The sequence below is a fragment of the Pungitius pungitius genome, chromosome 8 (genome assembly GCF_949316345.1).
Source record: "Pungitius pungitius chromosome 8, fPunPun2.1, whole genome shotgun sequence".
NCBI classification, from domain to species: domain Eukaryota; kingdom Metazoa; phylum Chordata; class Actinopteri; order Perciformes; family Gasterosteidae; genus Pungitius; species Pungitius pungitius.
In genome coordinates, this window is record NC_084907.1 from 15291852 (window position 1) to 15312820 (window position 20969).

General features: G+C 42.4%; 3 protein-coding genes across 6 annotated transcripts; all 3 read left to right on the forward strand.

Annotated features, from left to right (window-relative positions):
- The first annotated feature begins 918 nt into the window (after nucleotides 1–918).
- LOC119194159 (25-hydroxyvitamin D-1 alpha hydroxylase, mitochondrial) lies at nucleotides 919–6096 on the forward strand. The gene is given in 10 exon segments (XM_037448289.2): nucleotides 919–948; nucleotides 950–1159; nucleotides 1886–2076; nucleotides 2439–2629; nucleotides 3026–3226; nucleotides 3636–3799; nucleotides 3881–4047; nucleotides 4144–4225; nucleotides 4316–4513; nucleotides 5004–6096. Coding segments are annotated over 10 exon segments (1548 nt in total). The 3' UTR covers nucleotides 5118–6096.
- An 841-nt stretch (nucleotides 6097–6937) lies between these two features.
- mcrs1 (microspherule protein 1) lies at nucleotides 6938–11465 on the forward strand. 2 transcript variants are annotated; one of them, XM_037448288.2, is made up of 14 exons: nucleotides 6938–7126; nucleotides 8026–8180; nucleotides 8370–8508; nucleotides 8602–8766; nucleotides 8874–8983; nucleotides 9081–9189; nucleotides 9298–9436; nucleotides 9584–9659; nucleotides 9766–9794; nucleotides 9906–9998; nucleotides 10099–10181; nucleotides 10274–10361; nucleotides 10861–10988; nucleotides 11069–11464. In XM_037448288.2, the coding sequence occupies exons 2-14, from the start codon at nucleotides 8026–8028 to the stop codon at nucleotides 11153–11155; spliced, it is 1401 nt and encodes a 466-aa protein (XP_037304185.1). In that variant the 5' UTR covers nucleotides 6938–7126; the 3' UTR covers nucleotides 11156–11464. The 2 variants fall into 2 exon arrangements, with proteins under 2 accessions (XP_037304185.1, XP_037304184.1); XM_037448287.2 differs by lacking the exon at nucleotides 6938–7126 and having other exon boundaries at nucleotides 7990–8180; nucleotides 11069–11465.
- A 1700-nt stretch (nucleotides 11466–13165) lies between these two features.
- suox (sulfite oxidase) lies at nucleotides 13166–20254 on the forward strand. Of its 3 annotated transcripts, none has more exons than XM_037491186.2 (5): nucleotides 13166–13430; nucleotides 15620–15681; nucleotides 15853–16021; nucleotides 17122–17361; nucleotides 17906–20254. In XM_037491186.2, exons 2-5 carry the CDS (start codon nucleotides 15632–15634, stop codon nucleotides 19127–19129), a joined length of 1683 nt encoding a protein of 560 aa, XP_037347083.2. In that variant the 5' UTR covers nucleotides 13166–13430; nucleotides 15620–15631; the 3' UTR covers nucleotides 19130–20254. The 3 variants fall into 3 exon arrangements, with proteins under 3 accessions (XP_037347083.2, XP_037347082.2, XP_037347084.2); XM_037491185.2 differs by lacking the exon at nucleotides 13166–13430 and adding an exon at nucleotides 13451–13582; XM_037491187.2 differs by lacking the exon at nucleotides 13166–13430 and adding an exon at nucleotides 13804–15537.
- The last annotated feature ends 715 nt before the right edge of the window (nucleotides 20255–20969 follow it).

Sequence of the window (20969 nt, forward strand, 5' to 3'; positions counted from 1 at the left end):
TGCAAAAAGATTCAACTCTTACAGAGTCAATTGTATGAAAGAGCTGGAGTCATTATCCAGTGTCAAGTTAAGCATAATTTGCAACACGTAGTAGAGTTAAATTAACTATTTGATAGGATTGAAATGTAACTGTACACTGTCACAATTCTTGGTATCAGGCTTAACTCCATGTAATGTGGTGCATAGATTGGTGAGGGTGCACCAGGAACCACAGGGTTGTTGGTTCAAACCCTGACTTACCCATGTTCCATGTAAAAGTGTCCCTGAGCAATACACCTAACCCTGAATTGCTCCCTGGGCTAAAATGTAAACTCCATGTGTGAAAAATGTAACATAAGTTGCTTTTGATAAAAGCATCAGCTAAATGACGTTGTATTCAACACTGAGCAGATTTATTTCTGACACTTATTCCGAGTTAAATTGTTAACACTTTGTTGAGTGTTGATTTAACACTGACAAGATTGGGACAATATAAACACCAGTTTAGAGTTAAAATTGAATCTCACAGAGTCAATTTAACTCTCTGAAATGAGTTGTCTTGAGGTGAGGGCTTTACTCAACCAGCCCAAACATCCACATTAGCAGACTTGTTGAGATACGTCAATCAGCTGCTTTATTAGAGAGCAAAGTGCCGCGCAGATAAGCCTGAACGGCGGATTTTACAGAGAAGTCCTGTATTATTTATCCAGAACCTCCACGTGTGTTGTCTCTGGGATGGTCTAAACTCAGCCCTCTGATTGGACACACCTTTCTCTCAACTCATGCTTTCGCCATCTCATCCAACCGGGGGCGGGACCTGCACCACATTCACACCCTACTATTGGCCCAGATTATAAAAAATAAAAAAAACCTTTATCTCCGCGGGTTCTGCAGGCAGGTCGCGCAGTATAAATACTGCGTGCACGCGGGCGAAGCAAAATGAGCCCCGACGTCCGGCTACCGCTTCATGATCCCTGTGAGAAGGATGCTGCAACAAGCTCTCAAAGTATCCGGCCGGAGCGGCTTCCCGCTGCTCAAGTGGATGGAGAAGTGGGCTGAGGGCGCATCCGCCAAGCCGCAGGCACTGAGGACCCTGGACGACATGCCGGGTCCGTCGGTCGGGAGGTTCGCCTGGGACCTGTTCGCCAAGCGCGGGCTGTCGCGGCTGCACGAGTTACAGGTAAATACGGGTTAGGGATACGTACTATTTATAGTTACAACATTTGGTTTTTAAGATGCATGCATGGGCTGCAACACAAAAGGCTAGATGGTCATTTTAAAAAGGGGACAGAATGAATGCATGTCGTTGGGATAAAATTAACATTTGACGTGAGCACAAAGAAATGTTCCTCCTCTTACTCTGCATATGCATAAGCCGGCTCGAGCTCTAAGTGAAGAAAAACACATGGTTGGGTGGTGGATGGCTTTAATCTGGATATCCCTTTTGAGAAAGAGAGATTGTAGTCTGGTAAAATTATTTGAGATGTCTTTAGCACATACAAAGACTCACAAAGCGAGCATTGCACTTACCACTTTAATAATATACCTTTTTTTAAAGTACTGTTATTTGTTTGTTTACCATAATATATTGTATTGTATATATCGTCTTATATATTCTAAATGATGTTGCATACTATTGCACTGTGTCTACTGTTATGCACCATTCAACAAGCCTAATTCCTTGTGCAAGGTGCTCGGCTTTAGGTTCTTAAGTGAAGAAGAGCATCTGGCTCATTAAACAGTGCATGAAGGCTCAGTGAAAATGATCTAATCATTATCGGGTTGGGAAAGCTTGCATGAGTCTTTCTTTCTTGAGTGCACTGCAAACTAGAGGACAATGCATCCAAAGCCTCTTTGCCAGCAGAGTTTTAACAAGCCCCCCCCCCCTCTCCCTCGTGTCCTATAGGTGGAGGGAGTGCAGCGGTATGGGCCCATGTGGAAGGCCAGCTTCGGCCCCATCCTGACAGTTCATGTGGCGGATCCAGCGCTCATTGAGCAGGTGCTGAGGCAGGAGGGCCAGCACCCCATGCGCTCTGACCTGTCCTCCTGGAAGGACTACAGGAAGCTCAGAGGACACAACTACGGACTCCTGACAGCGTGAGTGTCACTTCCTCTTGGTTAGCGGTGGGAACCCCTAAATACAAAACTATTGTCCAGCTAGATGTAGTCTTGAATGGTTTGTAATTTCACAGTAAAACGTGTATGACTTAACTTACCTTACGTAAGTGAAGTAGGTGAGAAAAGATAGGACAGCTTTTCTCATTTCATTTCATTAATATTTGGCCACAGAGATCAAGGGCATTTTCTTCCTCTAATGTGAAGACAAGAAAAAAATAATTTACAAGACTTTAAATTATTTATTTTACAACTTATTCTTTTCAGGATTTGTATAAAATGAGGTGAACAAAACCTTTTTAATTCTGATTTAACATGAGTCTTTTGTTCATTTTTGTTCCTAGGGAGGGGGAGGAGTGGCAGTCGGTGAGGAGCCTCCTGGGGAAGCACATGCTGCGGCCAAAAGCAGTCGAAGCTTACGATAAAACCCTGAACGCCGTGGTCAGTGACCTGATTGCCAAACTTCGCCTTTGCAGACGCTCTCAGGGCCTCGTCTCCGACATCGCCAGCGAGTTCTACCGCTTTGGCCTTGAGGGTAAGGTTTCATGAGTTCTGAGGCTTACCAGCATCACGCATCACATCGCAGCGTCTATCACGGCGTGTAAACACTGGCAATCAGGGACAGACCCCCGACGGAAGCAGTATTTTGTGATAAGACGGACACTTAACTATAGATACCTGTCAAAGCCTGTAGTTTTGACATATCCTTCGACAACAAGTAACCTTCAGCTCACTTTTCCAGTGATGAAAAAAATGTTCACACCATTTAAAAAAAGTCAAATACAACAGTGCAAATACGTCCTACATTCCAAGACTTGTGTGAGATGTGCTTTTAGCTCCTTGTGCAGCCTGAGATCATAGATCCTTTCGGTCAATCCCGGTGTTGTGTATGTCTCACCTCCTCATCTACCTTTTCTTGGTCCTCTGACAGGTATTTCCTCGGTATTGTTTGAATCCAGAATTGGTTGCCTGGACGAAGTTGTCCCAGAAGAGACCGAGCGTTTTATCCAGTCGATCAACACCATGTTTGTAATGACGCTTCTCACCATGGCGATGCCCAAATGGTTGCACCGGCTGTTTCCAAAACCCTGGAACATCTTCTGTCAGTGCTGGGACTACATGTTTGACTTTGGTAGGTCATTACTCCAAATTATTCTAATTCAGTGTCAGTGTGGGAAATGTTATCTAAATATATACTAATATTATACCACCATTATATAAGAATGAAAATTAACAGAATATACAATAAATTAATATATATAACAAATTATCAACAATTAAAAACAATTTTAAATGAATTAATATATAAATTAAATTGTGCCTACAATAAACCTGGTTGTCTAGTTTTTCCCCTAAAATTAACAAAAACGATCTCGTTTACAATCGATCTGCGATTTATGCCGGGTTTGTGTTATTAGGATGGATAACTATATATCAGCTTCCTAAAGATAACTTGAGAAAAGCCAGCTCGTACTGTTGTGTCTCAGCCTGTGCTTTACATACCTCGGTGTCATAATGGACTCTGATCTCTGTGCTTATAGCAAAAGGTCACATTGACCAGCGTCTGACGTCTGAAGCAGAGAAGGTTGCCCGTGGGGAGGAGGTGGAGGGCCGCTACCTCACCTACTTCCTGTCGCGGAGCGGTTTGCCGATGAAAACTGTCTACAGCAACGTCACAGAGCTGCTCATTGCAGGAGTCGACACAGTAAGAAAGATCCCTTCCCTTTCCTCGCTGGATTCTAACGTTGGTTCTACCGGATTTATCAACCTCTCGTGTCTTTTTCAGATCTCCAGCACCATGTCGTGGTCGTTGTATGAGCTGTCCCGCCACCCCGAGGTGCAGGTGTCGCTCCGGGACGAGGTGTTGAGCGTGCTGGAGGGGCGACGCATACCGGAGGCAAAAGATGTGGCCCAAATGCCTCTCCTGAAGGCCACAGTCAAAGAAGTGCTCAGGTAAGTCAGAAGATTAGGATTGTTATCCTAAATACCTATAGTTTACAATCTGTACATTTTATTTATTGCTGACAATATTGAACTTTTGTTTTCCAGGTTGTACCCCGTTATTCCTGCCAATGCAAGAGTCATTACAGAGAGAGAAATCCAGGTTGGAGGCTACGTCGTCCCAAAAAATGTGAGTGTGTTGAGGGTCCTGTATAAAGAGCTTTGAAATGGGCTGAACGTAAATGTTTGGCCAATCTGACTCTAAAATCGCTCTACCCAGACTCTGATTACCCTGTGCCACTTTGCGACGTCGCGGGATCCAGCGGTGTTTCCAAAGCCAGATGAATTCCATCCACATCGATGGTTGAACAAGGACCAGACTCACCACCCTTATGCTTCTGTTCCATTTGGTGTGGGAAAACGCAGCTGCATAGGCCGACGTATCGCTGAGCTGGAACTCTACCTTGCTCTTACCAGGGTGAGTTGACTTAAAAGCATCTGACATTGATAAGCATTTAGGGATAGGACTAAGAATACTCTTAGAAACTGTTAATGTTAAGGTAAAGTGTATTTATTCAACAGTAATTACACGTTTGATCGTCTGTTGAAAAGGAAAACCGTGTTAACCTCTAGTCATTCATTCAAAAATGTAAAACACATTTGTGTCAGAACACTAACACATCATGTTGCATGGTGCATGCACACTGGTTAGTTGGTCGTAGTGCTTTAGAATGTTCCCAATTGTTTCTCAGAAACCGCATTTAATCTGTAAAATCCACTCGCTACATTTCTTCTTACAATAATGTATTATAGGGCATTTAAGCCATTGTACTGATCCAGTTCTTATTGTGTTCATTTGATCACTTAATCCAGGGATTTCAGTTGGGAATCACTAACCTGCACACTTATTTTACTCAGAATTCAACCACAATTGATTGAATCTGCTGTTTTTTTTCTGTTCATCCTAGATTCTCATAGAGTTCGACGTGAAGCCGAACCCAGATGGGATTTCCGTGAAGCCCATGACACGCACGCTTCTGGTTCCTGAAAATGTCATTAGCCTCCAGTTTATTGAACGATGACCCACTCTCCTCTGCTAATCTATTACACGAGCGAGAACGTGAGTCTCTTCGCAGTAGAGTGCGAGCAGAGAAGAGTTATCTCAGGAAACAAGAGCCTGTTGCACGCAGTCAGACCTTTGACCTCCGACGCGACAAAGGCCAAAGCCCTCCGTACCTGTCACCTAGCGCGTGGAGAAGGACAAATTCTTGAGGGATGAACGGGGACATTTCCACCACTGGGGCTTTACACCCGAAGCAATGTAACTCCAAACGTAATACTGTGTTGTTTTGTTTTATACTGAGGGTCACCATTGAAGAACTTTTTACTCAGAGGCCAAGGGCAAGCCAATGATCACTGTCAGTACGTTTCCATTGCCAATCTTCAGACTCAATGCTTGAAAGTGTCAGACCATGCTGCATGTTGTAGAATTTGCAACGAGTTTGTATTTTAAGCTGACTGTTTATATTCAAATAACCTCTTCCAGACTCCAATTATGGTCTGAAATCTTGTACACTCATGAATGTATTTATCATTTCCTCTGTGTTCTGGACAGGCAAATATTTAGTTGTGTTTAATATGGACATTGTGCCATAAAGGATTTGAGTTTGGAGTTGAGTCTCAGTCTGGCACTTGAAACTTGAGTTTCAAATGTTCCAAACATCAGTGGATTTGATACGTGGCTTATGGTGAACTTTCAGTGACAGGCTCATTTTTTGTCAAACGGCAGCTGTTTAATGTTCCTGTGTAGGAATGCATGGTGCCACTGTTTAAAATCTCAAACTTTAACTATTTTGCACCCTGCTATCTGTGTTGTTTTAAAAATGTAAATTGTCAAATTCAACAGTGCAGCACAATGCAATTTTAGTATTTTGTCTTTTCCTACTTATTATAAGTGATGTACCACCACTTTGTAAATGCAATAAGCTTCAGTATCTGAACTCTGTATTTGTTATGTTTTAACATGTTAAACTGTTTTGTAGGTGTCATTAAATGGTTTCAAGTTTGAGATTTGCCTATTTGGTGATTGTATTTGGCCAAACCAATGAGAATACAGTTTATATCAATAGCTTCACCTGGTTCTCAATGTGATGCCCAGTTGTATTTTTAACCAATATAATCCACACCGTCAAGTGCAACAGATCAGGTCCAACCGATCAAAAGAGTGTTTTTAATTTGATGCCAGTGAAACCAGGCACGTAGGCAGTCATTTCTAAGAAAGTCAACACTGGTATCAAAGTTCGGAAGTGACACGACCCTGTGGAGTGTGCAGTGTCTATTCAAAGCTCTCCTCTACTTTTTGTAGAGCCAAACTATGATCAACCTAAAACTAAAAATTCACAACCAAAATATTTTAAAAATGCATTGTGAATGGATGTGTGTGTGTGTGCAACAAGACAGTTGAGCTCGAAACTAAAAGTGGATTTTCATTTTCCATGCATCCCGGATGCTTTACCCTATTAGCCAAATAAAAGTGGTCAAACTGCACTATGGCGCAACAAGTAAAAAGAACAATAGCAACAACAACAACACACCGATTTAGATGGGGGAAAAAAATCAAAAGTCTGACACAATATTCAGCATACTGATGCACATGCATATATTTACTCATGAATGTGTTATATTAAATCTATATATATATATATATATATATATATATATATATATATATATATATATATATATATATATATATATATATATATTTAATATAACATGTGTTCTATTAAATAATAAATGACTGATAAATGTGTTTTATTAAATATAGATATTTAATAGAACACATAAGGTATGTTTCCGCTCCAGTCCCGATGGTGGCGACGAAGAGCCATAAAGCCGCGATAACCAACCGCGATAAACCTCGTAGGAAGAAAACAGACGAGCAGAGCAGTTAATGCTAACAGGCGTACGTCAAATTCATGTAGCCACTTAGCCATGTAGCTAACCGAGGTGATTATAAGGGCATAAACCGACTATACATACTTAGGTTAACGGATTAGGTACTACGCCAAAGGAAGGATAGCAAGGAAAGGTGAGTCACAAGACAGCGTAGCTTACGTTTATTGTAGAAACGTGCCCAATTGATTAACGCGAGCTATCGTGTATTGGCGAGCTAAGCTAGTACTAGCTAGGGAAATGCTAACTAGCCATGATAAACGACCTTTGTTTTTATACATTATGTTGGATTAACAACAAACTATGCTGCTATATTGTCTGGGGGAAAAATCTTGCTCGTCAGGGGTTCACTTTTCCCATTAGATATTACATATTGTAGGCAGAAGGAAAAGCACCATGGCTCAAATTAAATGTAAACAAAGGCGTCGCTAAGTTGATTAGCCAGTTACATTCCCTAACACCTACACGCACAAACGCAGCTTCTTGAATATGGGTCCCACACTGAGTGGTAAACTAACATTACGCTACGTTGGTTTCACTTTGACGATAAATCCGTCTTTCCGGGTGTAACTTTAACGTTAGCTTTCCCATTTAGCTATCGTAAAGATGTTGTCGATTAGCATGTTATCATGCAATGTTTACTGTCAACAAATAACTGATAGAAGTGTTACCACAGAGTGATGACTGATATAACGGCGATGCTTAATGTATTTTCCCAGAGCCCTTTAGAGTCTAATAAAAACAGCGTGCGAAACTATATATAAATCAGTCATTTATTCCAATCGCCTCACAATTAACACAGGATTTACAGGCAAGGTATCTTTCCCAAAGAGATAGTTATCTGTCGTTGGATTGTTAAAAGTAACTATGCAACCAGGGCTAAACTAGCTAACTCTCCGTAGACACCGCTAATCTGGTGGGCCAAGTGGAGGTTTTATAACGATGATCCATTAAAATGATCTCTAGTCTTACCATGTCATTGGATCCTGCACCTCTGTCCTGAGAAGTGTCCTGATGCAAGTTGTGACTGAACAGATGCAAGCTGGGGACCCAGCGGCTGGTGCAACGATGGCTGGTGCTGGTGCTCAGAGTCGGTCGGAGGACGAAGAGTCACTTGGAGTAAAAGATGTGAAAAGGACAGCAACACAAGCGTTTGGCATTAGTGTTCCGAAACGCAGAAGTTCATCCAGGTTAGGATTACATTGTTGTTTATTGGAATATTCAATATTTTTAAATACATATGTATTTGGTTCAATTTAAAAGCATTGATTTGTTCTTAATTCTGCTATAGGTGTATTATTATATTGTTTTTCTCTGGCATATCTTCAAACATTTATTGAAGGATCATTGTACAATGTTCTATACAATTATGTCCTTAGATCAATAAAGCGGAAGAAGTTTGACGATGAGCTGGTGGAGAGCAGTCTGGTGAAGTCATCCACTAGAGTCAAAGGCCCTCCTGTCATAGAGCCGGTTCGCTGTTCGGGGAGTGAACCTTCATCTAGTGAGAAAAAAAAGGTACATACGCTCTTGGAGCACACGCATTCTCGAAGGATCTTAATGCAAAGAAGAATAAAGAGTTTTTTATATTTTTTGTGTGCCTTTTGTTAGGTGACAAAATCAGGAATGGCTCTCACACTGCCTCTGACAATGGTAGTTAACCCTGCACCTATCACTAAAAGAGTAAAGAAAAGCAAGCAGCCGTTACATATTACAAAAGACTTGGGAAGATGGAAACCCACGGATGACCTTCTACTTATAAATGCAGTTTTGCAGGTGAGTAATATAAAAGTTAAAATCATTGCCTGAACAGATTGATACTGTTTTGTAATGATTGAGTAATTTGTTAGTGTATGATCTAATGTGTCTACATTTGTCTCTAGACTACAGATCTAACCTCTGTTCATTTGGGGGTCAAGTTCAGTTGTCGTTTCACATTGCGGGAAATTAAAGAACGGTGGTACGCTCTCCTCTACGATCCTGTCATCTCAAAGTAAGTAGAGAATAACCCGGCAGCAGCTGTACCTCCCCACTCCCAAGTTTCTATAGTAGGTAAAACATTGAATTGTGTCTGTTGTCTTTCATTTTAGGCTGGCATGGCAGGCCATGCGCCAGCTTCACCCGGAAGCCATTGCAGCAATTCAAAGCAAAGCTCTCTTTAGTCAGGCTGAGGAGGGTCTGCTGGCAAACATTGGATCAGTAAGTGATTTAGGAACATTTGACTATTGTAGTAAAATATATACATATTGTTTAAATGTACACATTTTATTACTGCATTCACATTTTTTGTCACATGTCATTGAACAGACCAGTCAGCCCAAACTGGATGTGTTCCAAGAGCTTTTGAGCAAACACCCCGGTGTCTTTCACCCATCTCGTACCCCCAAGAGCCTGCTGGTACACTGGCAGCTGCTAAAGCAGTACTACCTATTGGATGATCAGAGCGGTATGTTGAAGGGACAACACATTTCTCCAAAGCCTGGAGTATATTATTTTCGTTTTATTTGATCAAATGAATGCTTTTCGTACTCCGATGTACATTGAATTTGGAATGAAATTTTGAATTCTTGTTGTCTTTAATTGTTTGTTGCAGTCCAGCCTCTCCCAAAAGGAGACCAAGTCCTCAACTTCTCTGATGCTGAGCAGATGGTGGATGATGTAAAGTTAAAGTAAGGCAGTATTAATTTCATGTTTTTGTTGTTCATCGTATTCTCACTTGGATGTTGTATGTTTGCAAATTTTTAACATGGATTTTTGGACCTTCTGTTTTTACAGGGAGAGTAGAGATGAAGTGTTAGAACACGGTAAGGAATTAGATTATGAAAAATCAAGTTGAATACATTTAATCTTGAACAGTACCAATTCAATCTTTGATAATCTCTTAATATCTGATTTACCGTTGCCCTTACATTCAGAGTTGATGATTTCTGATCGCCATCAAAAAAAAGAGATCAGACAGTTGGAACAGGAGTTGCCTCGTTGGCAGGTCCTTGTGGATAGTATTACGGGTATGGAATCTTTCATTCACAGTCACGTCTTTTATAGGTATATTTATTTTGAAGGACCTAGTTAAGTGTGACTCAATATTGTCTATGTGTGTGTCACCAGGGATGAGCATGCCTGATTTTGATAACCAGACACTGGCAGCATTACGAGGAAGAATGGTGCGCTACCTCATGCGGTCGCGAGAGGTGAGCAATCTTTCCGAATCTGTTGTTCAAGAAAAGCAAGTAAAGGCGTTTTGCTAATGAAGCTGACGATCTATTTATTTGTGTTCACACAGATTACTTTGGGGAGGGCGACCAAGGACAAACCAATAGATGTAGATCTGTCGCTAGAAGGACCTGCCTGGAAAATATCAAGAAAACAAGGTGATTTAACTTGTATGCTGTCAGGATGTAAATTTATTTTACTTTATATTGCTTTCTGCCAGCTCCGGTGGAATTATGACGTAGATGTGACTCCTTCTGTAACTCCCACTAAAAGTTCCTGCTGTAGGTGTAGTGGCATCAGGGACATTGTTTAATTCTTCACATCATTCTGGTCCAGGTGGAGAGTACATTTATTGAGCTGGGTCTCGTGTTATAATGGCTTTGCGGTTATAGAAGCCATAGTATAATTTATTCATGTCTCACAACCACGCAGAATTTCCTAGCAAGGACTTTGTGACTCAAAGGTCAAGGCGTTTTAATAGTTTTATCCCAACATTTCAAATCAGTATATTTATTTTAATGTTGAAACTTAAAACTGGCAGCATTTCATCCCCTGTGATTCTGCTAATAATTTCAAAACTACCAATTATCGGTCAATCATCTTGATGTGTATTTAAACAAAGTGCCGTCTTTCATCCAACCACCTTGACGTCTGCAGGAATTATTAAACTGAAGAATAACGGAGACTTCTTCATCGCCAATGAGGGCAGAAGGCCCATCTACATAGATGGCAGACCGGTCCTGTCGGGAAACAAGTGGAAACTTAACAACAACTCAGTGGTGGAGGTGTGTGGAGGCCGTTAAATGTGTTTGAATGTGGGTACTGAATGAGACGTGGCCCTAAATATATGTATTTGTCTCTTCAGATTGCAGGTCTTCGCTTCGTGTTTCTCATTAACCTGGAACTCATCTCACTTATAAAAGCTGAAGCAGCCAAGATGACACCGCAGTGAATGCTAGCCATCTAGCGGAGTGATCACACACGGCGTACTGGCTGCGGGCGATCCAGTCGGTCCCTCTCGGTCCAACAGTGGTTAACAGTTTATGTCATGAAACGCAGTAGAGTTGACACGAATCGCACTGACTACAGCTAAATCCCGGAGCAAGGTTGTGAACAGGCGTTTGTTTCCATGTTGTAATGTAGACACACTCGTGGTAGAGCATTGTTTTTTTTGTTGCCAATTCTTCAAAATATTGTATTTAAATTCCGTAGTAAAGCTTTTTCAAAATATTAAACTTGTATACACAAAAAGTTATGTCCAATATACTGTTGAAGCATCACATCTCAACAATGCTGATGATAATCTGCAGATTTGAGAAAGCGACTTTAGGTATCAATGGGGCCAGAGCACCGGCGTAGTTGGAGCAAAAATCTTAAATTATTTATTCATCAGTGTATTTCAACTCTCTTTGAAAAAAAATGAGTTTCTTTGAATACTGGTATGCTCTTGAAATTTCATACACAAGGCAGTCGAGGCAAAGACTGCAGTCTGATTGGCTTTCTTAAAAATTAATACTGTAATAGCACCTTTTGGAACTTCTCCAGACTATTATATTTTTCCTTCTGTCCTTTCTTACCGTGAAAGAGTTACTTTTTTACTCGAGCGCTGATTTTGGTTTCTGTGAGATTCGATTGTTTGTGGTCGTTGCCATGGTGAATCGTTGTATCATGGCTCCATTCATGCTGCCTTCAGTTCAACTCTGAGTCAACCTACTCCTGATTGAACCAACAGCTGTTCTGAAACCCCAAACCCAGAGTTTCCCATCTCAGGGTAAATCAACTCAGAGTTTAGGGTTTGACTCAGAGTTTGTTGAACCTCCACCTGAAACGGACCTCTGGTGCTCACACTCGGCCTGGCTCGGTTTTGGTGAGAGAGACTTGGTAACCATCTTTTCATTCTCATGGTTGCTAAGGCAATGGCCATCTTCAATCTTTTCCTCCTGGAAAAAAGTTCTGTCGGTCATACCCTGAACTAAACTTACCTTATCACCAATATTTACAGCCATAATAAGGTGGAATGTTGCAACCAACTTCCACATTTCTTGTCTTAACCAAATATTTGTTTACGGTGTATAAAGCCTGACTGTGCCACATTTTTATATTCAGAGACAGCTAAAGATTTGGCCCTTAACTGTGAGCTTAAGGAAGTGTTTTATGTGTCTCCTTTTTCAATGAGAATATAACGAAGCTCACGTCGATTTCACAAATTTTACTGAAATGAAGCTTCTAGAGAACGATAAATACACTGGAGAATCTAAACACCCAAAGCAATGACATGTAAAGAATCCACCAGGTATGTTGGAAATATTTTCATCAAAACACAGACAGTGCAGTCAAGGGAATTGCTGTTGCCATAGAAACTCCATCTTTACTAAATATGTGCCATAGGTTATGTTTTCACTGAATTACCCAAACATGTTAAGCCTCACACAAGGAGAGGTTAAACAAGGACAACAGACAACCTGGAGATATGTGTAATTTAAGGTTAAGGTGCAGTTAATGCGTGCAGTTTTACTCTGAAGAAATACAGACGCACCAAAACATGATATCAACAGAAGCAGCTATCTGCATTACACAGCGATTATGACACCAATCAGCAAGACATCATTGATTCATGGTAGAAATTGTGCAAGGGACTAAAACGTTTCTCACACAAAATGCAGCTCTAAACATATATATAATTAAATATGTTAATTTCCTCCTGAACCAGTACAAGTCCACACTGTAAGGAGAACACACACACACACACACACAGATGGAGCCTTCTCTCATTGACGGCTGCTGATAAGGCTTCCAGGTAGCAGTGCCTCCGAGGTCCTATCTGCTGGGAAAGCCTTATCTGCTCTTGTCTGCAACAATTTGGTTTATTGGTCAAACTCGCGGCCGGCGGACCACAAGCGTGGACGCCCCCCCCCCCCCCCCCCCCCTCCCCCCCCCGCCGTCGGCCGTACCATACATTTTTCGTGTAGGACAAAAACAAAACAAGGATTACATTTTTTTTTAAATATCTTTATTTCATCTCGAATCGCGCTGCAGTGGGGTTGATTAAGGGAGTGAATAAGGACCAACTCAGCGTTATTATCCCGCTTATTACAAAATAGGTGAATGAGTTAACACAAGGTGTCCTGAACGCCTCGCGCCGTCCACGTCACGCCCCGGAGCGGGGCTGCGCGTGTCGGATCGTGGTGAGCGTCCGAGTGCGGGAGCAAGCGACGGACACGCCACAAGTGAGTAGTCACAATCCTAGTAGCGTTTTCTGAACGAACAGATGTATTGACACACAGATAACTTTCCCTCTGTTCATGCACTCATGCGAGGCGGGCTGTCAGTGATCCGGCTTTGCTAGCTCGAGCGTCATTAGCCATTAGCCGCGAGGATGGTGAGATGTTGCTAGCTAACGTTACACTATCTCTTTAAAGTTATTAGTTGCTACTAATTGTTTTACTAGTTGTTTTTTCGCCGTTTTTAATGATCGATGTGGGTTGACTCTTCGATGTTGAACGCCCTCGCAGTGAAGTTAGCCAACAGAAAACTATGATAAGTATTATTTTCAGTCATTTTATGTGGACGGCATTGTTACAGCTGTGAGAGAAGATGAGTGACATTAACACTTCCCTTGACAAAGGTCAAGTGGTCACTAAACTCTGAGGCTGTAATGGTTTAATACCTGAATATAATGATGTAAAAACTGTTCATTCATAGTTAGGGAAACTACAGCATAATTGCGGTTAAATAAAGTTTAATGTTAACTTTTGGAAACCCACTTCACGTGTGTAAATGGCTCAAATGTAACTGTTTAAAGTGTGTATTATTTCTTCCGTCTTTTGAGCAGCATCACAGTTTTCTCTTAATAAAATGTAGCGGAACATTTATAATTCATCTGGCACTCTGCCTCAGTGGAAAGAAATATAACTGAGTTATCTTTATGTGATAAGAAAGGAGTAATTGACTGTATGCTGTCTGTCATTGTGTCGGGGGAGAAGTCATGCTTTCATTTTTGGCAATTCATTTATATTTACCTACTTTGCATTTCTCCAATGAGGATGAAGGGAAATGTATACTTTTTTTCTCCCGGCCTGCCAGTGATACATCATCTCCTCTAAAGTTTGGGAGATATTTGGTCACGTTACTGTGTTGTCAAAGGGTCTAGGTACATACTGATAACAGAATAAGACAAGATCCACTAATTAGATTTCTTCATTACTGCTAAGACGGCACCATGTTGGAACATAGTAACCATGGGCCTCTTCTTTTCCCCATTGAGTGCTTGACAAACTGAAGCTTTTTGTTGTCTTTAATGAGTTACTCGGGGTTCATGTGTCTCTGGTTAGAGAACGGTGGAGCTCTGTCCTCCTCGTTTCTGTTCACTCCCCCTGAGCCTGTTGGCTGCTTCTGTGTGTTGGAGTGATTGCTGGTTGGCCAGTTCTGTAGGAGTTGCTTAAAAGTTAATTTGTGTACGCTGTAACAACGGGGGTGGCTTGGGTCCTCTATGATAAAATAAAAACAATGTTTGTTAGACTGCACTTTGCCATTAAACAAAAAAAAAAAACCTGCACACAACAGCAAGTTTGTTTTTACCACTTCTAACCTGATGTGTGTCCTTTCACAGCAGTAACCGAGCCAGTATTTAATCAGGATGGTACAGGTCTTTGCAAGCTGATTTAATGACATTTCTCCGGTCTAGCCTTGGATTTTCTAACACGTGTTCATTCTAAACACATAACTAATGCCCATCATCAGAAGCCTATAAAGTTGATCATGGCTGAAACGGTTGTGTGCAATGATCTGAGTTGTTCACAAAGAATGTTTCTCGTGAAATACTCAATGGTTATGAAGTTATTTAACATGATGCCGAAGTCAACAACAAAGTTATAAAATACATTTTTTCCAATTGGGAATGAATAAAAATAGACGAAAACCCTGTTTAATTAAGTTACATTTCACATGCGGTCAGTTAGCCTGCAACAACTAGCAGAAGGGGTTGATGCACTACGTACTTTGTACTACCGGTTAACTGAAACATCAGTGAAGAACAACATGTATGTAATTCCAAATGTCTGAATGCATGTATCAGTGTCAGTATTTTGGTCGGTTCACTAACAAAGGGTCCACTTTTTATTTTTAAATTATGCACAAAACACAGCTTAATGCCCTTGGAAAATTCTCAGGAAATTATATTTCTTTTCCCTTGCAAGTGGGCGGACTGTTCCTGTAGACGCATTAATTCAGGCTGACTCACTCATCAAAACCTGGCTGTATAGGGATGGTCACTATCAGGGCGTGCAGGTGTTTTTACAGAGTCACTTTCTGCTGCAGTGGGTTGCCTTTTAACTAGTATGTTGTACTATTTCTTTGCTAGATTCTTTTGTAGCTTTTCACCGTGAAATTAACTTTGTTTTATTCTTTTTTTTAACAGATCTCCGGTGCAATGCTGCTTCTCAGACGCTGCTGCGGCCTGACTCGACTCAGCACGCAAAGGTGCAGCCCTGTGACAAACCGATATGTTCCCTGAGGTGTACTTGGTCTGCACCTCTGGTGAACAGATAGGAATTTTATTGTTAAACCTTTAACACACAGCTGTACTAGAAACCTAGTGAGCTCCGCTTGATCTGCATACAAGTTATATTGCCATTTCTTTTCACTTCATAGGCTTCCAGTGGCTCCTGCAGTGGCGTCGTGCGCTGTGCGTTTGTGGAGCAGCAGCGGCGAGGACCAGGGATCGTACCAGCGGGCCCATGGTCCCAGCTGGAGACACACTGCGGCCGGACTGCTGGCTGGTACCGCTGCCGCGCTGGCTTACGGCCTCCACCACCACAAGGTGATTTATTTTCAGTTTCACTGAACACAAAATGTGACGAAACATTGTAAATGACAGAGGAGGAAAAAAAAAAAAAGATAATACTGTAAATTAAAGGTGGCAGTGGCTCTTCATAATTTTGGCTCCAGTCTTTTCAGGTCAACTGACAACAATTCATCTTTTCCCTTGTATAGACTTCATTTTCACCAGAATTGTTCCAATTTTTCCATTGAGTGTTTTAAAGGTGGTAGTCAGAACAGCTCTTCCTCTTCTTAGAGTATTTCTACAAGAGCTAAAAAGAATTTAAGTACCCAAACTCTTTCAGAGAGCTCGCAGAGTCGTGTTTCCACGTTGCGCTCCCCTTCGAGGTTTCCAGCTCTTTCTTTTGGACCGGGACTCCAAGTCAGAGGGAGCAGGGGCCTCCGGTCGTCGATACCGCCCAGCCTTCTGCCTGTTCCACCCCATCTCCACCCCTCCAACTCGCTCTGATAAACTCTGCATTTCCAACGTCATGTTGTCAAGTTTGCCGTTGATTTCTTGCCCCACGTGATTCATTTTGTGTCTCAGACAGTCATCGTCCTCCTTGAGATCAATTTGTAGCTCTATTATTGCCCTATGATGTCACAGGGAATAGCTGTTTCAATTTGCTTGATGGCTTTAACTGCTTAAATGTTATTATTATAATGCTATTGTTTTCTCTTTCTCTTTTTTTAACCATTTTTTTTATCTTTTATGGGTTCTGGTGGTAATCCCCCCCCCCCCACTCTTATCCCTTAATTTGATAAGTGTCAAGTTTTTCAGTGTGTAGCTTGCGTGGTTTCACTCTTACTTTAATCCTTTATGGCTTCTAATTTACTGGCCTTCCAGTCAGTGTGTTATATCCTGGAGCATTTCAGATAACCGCAAGGTCAGAAAAGATATACAGCTAGGGGTGTCGTCATGAGAACACACTCATCACCATCGTAAAAGCAGAGGCCCTACAGTTAAAAACGCAATCACACGAGAATGCAAATGACCCTTTTCTTATAATTCTCTTTTCAAGCATGTAGACTGGATTCAAGTATTTTTCTCTTTGAAATCTCACAAATCTAATGCCTCCTCTCTCCCCTCTCCTGGTGCAGGCCGAGCAGGAGGCAGCTTTTCCCATCTTCAGCCAAGAAGAGGTCACCAGACACCGCTCTCTGGAGGATGGCGTGTGGGTCACCTACAAAGGTGGCGTCTATGACATCACGGCGTTTGTTGCCATACACCCTGGCGGGGATAAAATCTTGCTGGCAGCAGGTGGAGCCCTTGAACCTTTCTGGGCGCTGTATGCTGTACACAACCAGGAACACGTGCTGGAAATGCTCTCAGCGTATAAGGTGGGCAGGTTACTAAATGTCAGTAAAACATAATAGGAGGACTGTATTTAGGAATACATAGGAAAAAAGTGGGTATCCAGCAGTCTTTTATTGGGTGGAAAAGGTTCCATGAAGAGCACCACACGGCTTAGCCACTTTTGTGTAGATACTTGCTGCTAAATATATATATATATATATATATATATATATATATGCTTACCTTAAGTCAAAGGGTCGACCATCACTGACCTACATGTACCAAGATCACTTACCAGCTTTTACGTTGCAAAGCTCTGTTCATTTGAGTTACATTTGTGGCTGGAAAACAGAACTGTAGAAGAGAAAAATACCAGAAAACCATGAACAGAGATTTATGTCAAGCTTTAGGTTTTAAAGTGACCTTTGTTATTTGAATTTATCCTAAAATGAACTTTATTTTCTTTGTCTGTCTTGCCCCCCCACACATATGTAAAGGTCTACTGGATACTGTATGCAGAAGAACCACTGTAGGCTAAATACTGGCACCTGTTGCTAATTTTTGTGGTGTTTTTCCTGTTAATACAAGGTCGGTGAACTGAACGCAGAAGACCTGAAGAAGCAGAAGCCCATTCAGACATCAGACCCCTACTCTTCTGACCCCGAACGCCACCCCGTGCTGCGCATCAACAACCTCAAGCCTTTCAATGCCGAGCCGCCCCCCGAAATCCTCTCCGACAGCTTCACCACCCCCTCTGCTTTCTTCTTCAAAAGAAACCACCTCCCAGTTCCTCAGGTGGACCCGGCTTCTTACCAGCTGCAGGTGGAGGGACTTCCTGGGGGACCGCTGACGCTGTCTTTAGAAGAGCTGAAGACCCGATTCCCCAAACACACCGTCACCGCCACGCTGCAGTGTGCCGGTAACCGTCGCTCTGAGATGAATAAGGTCAAGCAGGTGAAAGGACTGAACTGGGGCATCGCGGCGATCAGTAACGCCACGTGGAGCGGGGCGAGGCTTCGGGACGTGCTGCTGGCCGCCGGATACGGGCCCGATGTGGCCCGACGGGCCTGCCATGTTCAGTTTGAGGGACTGGACAAAGACGTGACCGGGACCACCTACGGCGCTTCCATCCCTCTGAACAAGGCAGTCAGTGAGGAAGGCGATGTGTTGCTGGCTTACGAAATGAACGGCGCGGATCTCCCCGCCGACCACGGCTACCCCGTCCGCGTTGTGGTGCCGGGCGTAGTGGGCGCGCGCAACGTCAAGTGGCTGGGGAGGATCGTAGTGAGTGCGGACGAAAGCAGCAGCCACTGGCAGCAGAACGACTACAAGGGCTTCTCCCCCGGGACGGACTGGGACACGGTGAACTTCAAGTCCGCTCCGGCCATCCAGGAGCTCCCCGTCCAGTCGGCCATCACCACTCCGGCCGACGGGGCCGTGGTCGACCGCAGTTCGGGAGAGCTGACGGTGAAGGGCTACGCCTGGAGTGGGGGGGGCAGAGAGGTGGTGCGTGTCGATGTTTCTCTGGATGGGGGGGAGACATGGCAGGTGGCCCAGATGAGGAGCAGCGAGAAGGGTGAGGCGCCGGAGGCCGCGCCCCCACCGGGTCGAGCCTGGGCCTGGAAGCTGTGGGAGATAACGGCTCCTCTCCCTCCGGGGGCCAAGGAGCTGAAGATCGTATGCAAGGCGGTTGATAATAGTTACAACATGCAGCCGGACACTGTGGCTCCCATCTGGAATCTCAGGGGCGTGCTGAGTAACGCCTGGCACCGAGTCAACGTGAACATCAGAGAAGATGAGAGCGAAGAATAGACTCGGCGGTTTGATCCACATTCAAAATCCAAAAGGGTTTACGCACAAAAGCGCCATTAGAGAGTTCGACATTGTTTTATATCTGTCTGTAATTCTTTGTTCAGGTCCCATTTTAACTCTCATAAACCCATCTTGACACAGAGGACCATTCACACCCTCGTGTGAACGGTTTGGGTGGTTTAAGACATTTGAGTTTAAAAGTAAAATAATTTCATTTGGTGTTCGAATAATGAATTTATACAGATTTCTAATTGACAATTTAGTTTGAAGCGTCTATAGTGCTTCCTAACAAGCCAAATTCCTGATTTGCTGATAAATATTTATTTATTTAAAAAACATAGCAATAAATACTTGTTAAAATAGCATTTGTACCTCTTTACTTTGTGTCCACTTCTGATGGCCTGTAACTGTCAAGCACAAAAGACATGACCAGCCTGACCACATATTAAGTTTTGTGTCGTTGGTTTTTCAGCTGGTGGAATGTGTGATAAATGATCAAAGAATCAAGAATTAAAGGATATATTACCTCATATCACTGATTTTTATCTGTGGGTTTTAATTATCAGTATTATGGAGCTATTTCATCTGGTGAGGTAGAATTTGGGGAGAGGATTGGTTAAAAGGCCAAAAGTGAGAAGTCTTAAGTAAAACACTATAGTTTTGATTAGAGTTGTTTCATTAGACTCTGAGGTTGAGAGTGGGCTCATGTGGTCGTGGGTTTACTGACCTACGCTAGAACAAAGCAGAGGTCAGTGACCAAAACACGTCCGCCTTCTCTCATGATCAGAACACTGAAGTAAACGTTTGAGTCAGTAAATTCTCCAAGACATTTCTTTTTGTGGTGCACATTGACATCCTCAATGCTGAAGACGCGTCAGTATATCAGACCGGTTGAAGTAAGTAGAGCCGTATCCGTGCTGTAGATCATGCATCCGTAGTGTGCTGTGATCTTTGTGCACCGTTGAGTTTCCATCCGTCGAGGTGCTGTTGGGGTTCAGTTTTTTCTTTTTTTACCACGACACTCTGCAGAAGTCCGGTCACCTTGTGACCACAGTTTCACCCTCGCTGCTTTGTGTGAAATGTACAATATTATTAAAGCTGATAAATAAAGACTTTCTAATTTTACACCAAAGTTTGTCAAATCTCTTCTCAGAAGTAATGGGATGTGAGTGACTCAGACTGTCTTCTGAGAAAGGGAGGGAGGTGAATAAGAGGGAGGACAAGTTCATGTAAAAGATGAGGTGCCAGGACTGATGTTTATTATAAATAGTCTAATCTGCTGTAAGTAACTAAACTAAAAGTGTCCTGTATTCGAGTCACAATCGTTTTTGTGATTTATGTCCTCAGAATCCTGATCTCTGTCAAAAAGACAAGCAGCCTTACGGCCTTACGGCTGAAGATCTTTTATTCATATATATGTATTATACGCCAGGAGATTACTCAGCATGAAAAATGAAGTTGGTGTCCTGGGACTACTGACCCTTTGTTGTTTGGAAATGCTGTTTGATATAAACTGTTTATTCTGATCTGACTCACCAATGACTAGAAGTTGGGAATGCACAACTGTTGTTTAATTTGAAAGAAAACACGTGTTTGTGGTTCAGCAGTTAACCTCATCTGAGAATTTGTGTATTCCTTTGGTTTAGATTGCTGACGCAGCTCTGAGAACAGTGAAACCAGTGAAACCATGCACTACTCACTAATACTTGAAGAAATAACAGAAGCCAACTCCTACTCCCACTTTTTGCTTCTTCCTCTTTTGGTTCCTTTTTGTTGTTGTCAGTAACTATTAGGCACCAATGATAAATACATTAGATAGGAAACGGATTAAGTTGAATTC